We start from the raw sequence: 6,000 nt of genomic DNA on the forward strand, positions 1-6,000 counted from the left end.
GGATCCATGGATCCCCTTCCTTCCCTCCTCCATAGTTGCTTTGAAGCAGGAAAGTGGGAGAGGAGCTGCTTACACGAGTGTAAGCTGCTCTCCTCCCACTTTGCTGCTTCAAAGGGAGCCGGGGAGGAGGGAATCCGCTGCAGCTTCCCCCACCTCCCGGAGAGCCCGCAGAAGCCGTGAGCTCTTTAAAGGGGCAGCGTGGCTTCTCCTGGCTTTTCTGGGAGGTGGGAGAAGGGACTGATGCAGCCAGTCAGTCCCTTCTCTCTCCTGGGGAAAAGCCCGCAAGAGCACACGAAGCTTGTGTGCGGCTCTTGGGGGCTTTTCCCGCCTGCCTCCCCCCTGCATTCGCTCCATAGGACGCGCACACATTTTCCCTTGCTTTTTAGGAGGGGAAAAGTGTGTCCTATAGAGCGAAAAATACGGTAATTTGTAAACCATACCAGTGGACTTCAGTTTGGGTAGGCATGCCCTGTTGTTCATGCAGAACTCTTTTGGGAGTAGAGTTTTGTCAATAGCCACTAGCTTAGAAAATGGGTTAAACGACTCCATAGTTCTGCTTGAGTTAAGAGGTAAATCAGCACCTGCTGATATAATTGTGTCTGCCTGGGAAAGAGATCAATTGTGTAGCTTTTCCCTAGTATAGGTAAAAGCTACAAGTGAGAAAGCTGCAAAATGTCCAGCCTTTTGAAGCACATTTCAGCTCCACAAGGATGGAAAAATCTTAGCGAAAAGGGTTTCCTGTTCCACTACAAAGGTCAAATTAATTTAGCAATTTAAGGGCAATGTTAATTCCAGTTCTGCTGTTGTGATTGTCATTGAATGTCAGGTATTGCATTTCATTGCCATTTGACCCCACTATTTACACACCCCACAACTGTGTTTTTATTAGGGGGAGGAAGGGAGGAGACACACACACACACACACTGTGGGCAACAACTTTGTGTACCTGACGACGTGGATAGTCCATGAAAGCTAATGCCATAATACATTTTTTGAGGCACTCTTTTTGTTCCAAAGTGTTTACAACAATGTGAAGGTTTGGGAAGAATTTTGAAGTGTGAGCATCTTCTTCAGTCCTTTGTGATAGCTCCCCCCCAAAAAAAAGTCAAAGACAGCTTAGAATTCAGAAAACCAAACAGTGCTAAAATACCATGTTTAAAAATAATAAAATGAACAGATAACATCACTGGAGTTAACTAATTTTAAACGTCTAGGTATTAAGAAAAATATTGATGTGATACATTATTCCTTTTGTAAACTGCTTTGAAGGTGTTTTGGTTTTTACAGTCAAGTGGTGTATAAATTTTATGGAATAAATAAATCCTGGAATTTTATGGAATAAAATAAATAAATCCTGGAAGGCTCCACTAGGCGAGCCTTCTGGAGAGAACATTTCATAAGTGGGGAGCAAACAAAGATCTTATCAGTCAGGTTCATAGAGGAGGCAGTTCGTCAAATATTCAGCTTCCAAGCCTAAGAGACTACTAGATTACAGTAGTCTAATCTTGATGCCTTGAGGGTTACTCAGATTGTACTTGGAAATAGGGGGCTGTGTACTACTCACACCAGTCTTCCCTGTATTCTGTAAGGTATCTGGATTCACTAGAGCTGACCATATTTACCAAATGTTTCATGCTTCCTTTTACAGCATCCCTAGAACTAGATTGCTACCATTTCTCTCAGCAGCTTCTACCTAATCTCCACATCTTGCCATACTAGGTCCTCTGATATTCTGAAACTAAAGGAACAGCTTCACATACCCCTTGCTCCTTGCTTAACTTCTGCTTTCAATGTTTACATGGTGATATGTATAATGTTTTCTTTTTCATTTCAGGCTGGTTGTTCCCAATAAAGGCTATTCCTCATTAGACCAGAGTCCTGATGAAAAGCCATTGGTAGCACTGGACACAGACAGGTATAGATTCAGATGATTGCAGTATAATACAGTTGTTCTCTTGGAAATCTCCTGAGAACCTTTTCCTGTTTTACATACTACTGTGATCAAAGCAAATTTGCCCGGCCAGCATGGCAAAGTTTCTCAGTCTCCAGAGCTAAAACGTGGAATTTTATTTATTGTCTGTATTTCACAGGAGGGATTCAGTTGCCTATTGGGAAATTAAATCCAGTTTAAGTGGGTTAAAATGCTTGTCTCCCTAACACAACAAATCCATTTGCAAAAAGAGCCTGACTTCTTGCGGATAGCAAAGTGAAGTCAAAATGCATTGAACAGTGTGGAATGAAAGAATGATTAACGGGGAGACCCCATAGGTAAATTGGGATGCATGCTCATTGTTGTATAACCTCCCTGCAAAAGAAATGGGGGTGGTCAGTAAAAACCAGGTTGTAATCTAATTTCCACATGAGCTTTGTGCAAGTAGCTCTGGAGGAATGCTCAATAAACAGGTCCTCTGGAGGTGCCCAAATTTCTGGGGGAGGTGTGGGGAACAGCAAGAGAAGAAAGGCATCACCTGGCATGCCTTGCTTGAGTGCTACCTGGAGGCATCTGGGTGGCCACTCTTGGAAGCAGGTGCTGCTGTTGGTGGATCCTGCAAATCTGCCTGCATGTTCACTCTGTGAACAAGAGTGATGTGGCCAGTGAGCTCTGGAGGATCCCTCTCACTCACTGGGTTCTCTTTCCTCATTGTGCTTTTTCTTCCTCTGCAGTGATGACGACTTTGACATGTCCAGATATTCCTCGTCGGGATATTCTTCAGCCGAGGTGAGTTCCTGTGCCTTCAATTCATTCCCCTTAGTAAGGTTTAGAAATATTTTCCTCTTTCCCGAAGGGACGCAAAATTCTGACTGCTGTTTTTACAAATGCAGTATCCCTTAGTGGTGGTTTTCTTTCGCTGAAGCAACCAATCGTCCCTGTATTTCTGCAGCCCAAATCCAGAGAGTGGCCAGAGAAGACCTTTTATAGAGTTTTATCACAGAAGTGAAAGAAGCCTAAGGCCAGCACCTTGATGGGATAGGACCCCTATGTAGCTCATTCAAATCTCAGGTGTTACCAAAAATGTTATTGTCAGACTACCGTATTTTTCGCTCTAAAAGACACACTTTTTCCCTCCTAAAAAGTAAGGGAAAATGTGTGTGCGTTTTATGGAGCGAATGCAGGCACTGCGCAGCGCTCCCTCTCGCTGTTCTAGCTTCTGGCTTAGCTGCGCAAAGCCTCCGCAGGGCAGCAGGATGAAGGCACCCCGCTGCCCTGCGGAGGCTTCGCGGGCTATCCCAGAAGCCAGAACAGCTCCGCACACTCTTTAAAGGGAGAAGCCATCACTAACAGGCTATCCTTCTCCCACCTTGTAGAAAAGCCTGCAAGAGCCGTGCTCCCTTTAAAGAGCGCATGGCTCTTGGCTGGCTTTTGCGGGAGGTGGGGGGAAGGGACAGAGGGCAGCTTAGCCGCCCGCAGCCTCTTCTGGGCAGGGGGAGCCTTCATCCCGCTGCCTGGGAGAGGCTTCGGCGGCTATCCCAGAAGCCTGAACAGCAAGAGGCTATCCCAGAAGCCAGATCCCTCTTGCTGTTCTGGCTTCTGGGATTCAGAATATTTTTTTTCTTGTTTTCCTCCCCCCAAAACTAGGTGTGTCTTATCATCTGGTGCATCCTATGTCTTGTACTCTTGTATCCAAAGTAGACAAGTGACACATCAGCCCAATGTTTTCCGCCTGCATATGGGAATTCCACCATCACATGCCCGCTAAATCTGCTCTAGGGATTCCTCCAAGCCTCTGGAGCAGTTCTGAGGAAGACTCAGGGTGCACGCTGGGGGCGAGGGTGTCCCACCGCATAAGTGAAAATCCTTGTGCTAATGGGGCATGTTAGTTGGATTACACACACAAACCCAAAGCAGAGTTGGTAATAAAAATGAGTAACTGTCAATGAAACTTCGGCAACGGATGCTTAAATTTCAAGTAAAAGTAAGTTAAGAGGCCTCTAATGACGATAATAATTTTGTTACTTATACCCCGCCCTTCTGGGTGGGTTTCCCCAGCCACTCTGGACGGCTCCCAGAAGAATAGTAAAAACACCATAAAACATCAAACATTGAAAACTTCCCCCAACAGAGCTGCCTTCAGATGTCTTCTAAAAGTCAGAAAGTTGTTTATTTCCTTGACATATGAAGGGACATCAGTAAGTCATGTTCCATATCCATTTGGTTCTCTGGTAGCAGAGCTGGGAAAGATCTTTGCCCCAGTAATTTCAGCCTCACCTGGTTACTTTTTAGGGTCTCAGGCAGGAGGATTTCCTCCTGTGAATTGGAGAAGCTGTGAATTGACACCTTTTGCAGAGCTGTGGCTTCCGTCTTAGCACTTGTCTCTTTAAAAATGGACCAGGCCATTGCCGTTCAGCCATGTTGGGTATGAGAGATGATGTTGGACTGTCAGTTCCTTGACTCGTTGACTCTTTGTCTGCAGCAGATCAACCAGGACTTGAACATCCAGCTGCTAAAGGATGGCTACCGGTTAGATGAGATCCCAGATGACGAGGACCTCGACCTCATCCCTCCGAAGTCGGTCAACCCCACTTGCATGTGCTGTCAAGCCACCTCCTCCACTGCCTGCCACATCCAGTAATGAGGGAAGCCTGGCAAGGGTTGATCAGTGCTTTCCACTATAACTGTAAAACTTAACAGCCATTGCTTCCTCCTATGGTAGGACGTGCACCTCTTTGTGTTCATGGAGCCAGGAGAAACCAAAAAATAATATATATATATATTATTCATTTTATGATCCTCTTCTCATTTTTATTTTAAAACTACAGTAAGTGAACCAGATACGGCTCCTTGGTCTGGAAAGCCCATTGGATCCCTTTGGACTTGGGCTCAGCTTGTAAAATTCATATACAGGAGTTTGGAGGGGGTGGAGGAGATCAGATGTGGCTGCTGCAGTGAGCCCTCCCCAAGTTCACTCTAGCGGGCAAGAGTTGAAATCAGAGTTTGAAATGCAAAAGTCCCTGACCAGAAATGAAAGAACGAGCTGGAATCAATCCTGGGGAGCCTACGTCTTCTGTGATGGACTGGCCCTGAATAAGGAGGTGGGATCAGGAGTGAAGTACAGGAAGGGAAGATCTAGTCAGCTAGGAAGAATCAACATAAAAAAATACTGATTATAGACTAGATGCAAATGGCAAGAAAAGTTGCATTTGCAACGTGCTTCCAAATAAGAAGCATTAAGCAAAGGATAATGCATTGCACAGCCTAATAAGACAACATTTACTGAATAATTAAGTCTACCCTTATTTGTCCTTTGCTTGTGTTTGCAGTCCTGAATACCAGCCTGTCGTTTTAAAAAAGCAAAGCAAAACACCATGTAGTTTATCAGGTTTAAAGGGTTGCCTGAAGTTCCCATGAATGGGAGTTGAGAAGCATCTGTATGACTTTGGAGACAAAGTCCGTGTACCCATACCCTTTTAATGGCAACGAAAGAGATGCTTTGCTGTTGGCTGTGTGCCCCTGCCTGCATTAGCGGAATGAGATTTTTCTGGCTCCAGGGGCCACACAGGCTGTGTTGGTCAAGCTTCTATCGCAGCCTGGTGTTGTGTAGAGCTAATCCCAAAGGCTGTGTGCGCTCTGCGCATGCAAGAGATTGATCTTAAGGTGTTGGCTCACCCAAACACACACCCAAACTCGTGAGTGGCTCTTCAGCTCCCAAGAGCCAGGTGTTTCGATTGCCACAAAGTGAAACTGCTAAGCCAGGGAGGGAAAGGGCCCGTCCTTGCTTCTGCTGCTCATCATACAGTGCCTGTGTTGCTGTCTTGACACCAGCATCACGTTGCCATCATTGACAGACTGGTGCCTGGAGAAGTGTCCCATCAGTTGTCAGCATGGCTTACCAGTTTGGTGCTTTGGGAAACTTCTCCAGCATTTGTATGGCCACAGACCATCAGTGGTGATGGAGGCATGCAGGAAGCAAATTGGCAGATTTGATTAACCCCTGTATTACTCTGCTTGCTAACTCGGGTTGTGTCAAGCTTTGTAACAAAACAGGTGAGTTCTTTGCCTTT

The 6,000-nt window shown here is 45.6% G+C and overlaps 1 protein-coding gene across 2 annotated transcripts in view; it reads left to right on the forward strand.

The window, feature by feature from the left end:
- FAM219A (family with sequence similarity 219 member A) overlaps positions 1 to 6,000 on the forward strand; it is a 66,875-nt gene extending 60,875 nt beyond the window's left edge. Inside the window, exons 4-6 of one of the 2 annotated variants that reach the window (XM_083575937.1) lie at positions 1,835 to 1,915; positions 2,665 to 2,719; positions 4,416 to 6,000. In XM_083575937.1, the coding sequence (XP_083432063.1) occupies positions 1,835 to 1,915; positions 2,665 to 2,719; positions 4,416 to 4,571 (292 nt within the window). In that variant the 3' untranslated portion in view covers positions 4,572 to 6,000. Of the gene's footprint in view, positions 1 to 1,834; positions 1,916 to 2,664; positions 2,720 to 4,412 lie in introns of both variants that reach the window. The other variant, XM_083575936.1, reaches the window with a different exon arrangement.

This window comes from Podarcis filfolensis, assembly GCF_964270895.1.
Source record: "Podarcis filfolensis genome assembly, chromosome: 11".
NCBI lineage: Eukaryota > Metazoa > Chordata > Lepidosauria > Squamata > Lacertidae > Podarcis > Podarcis filfolensis.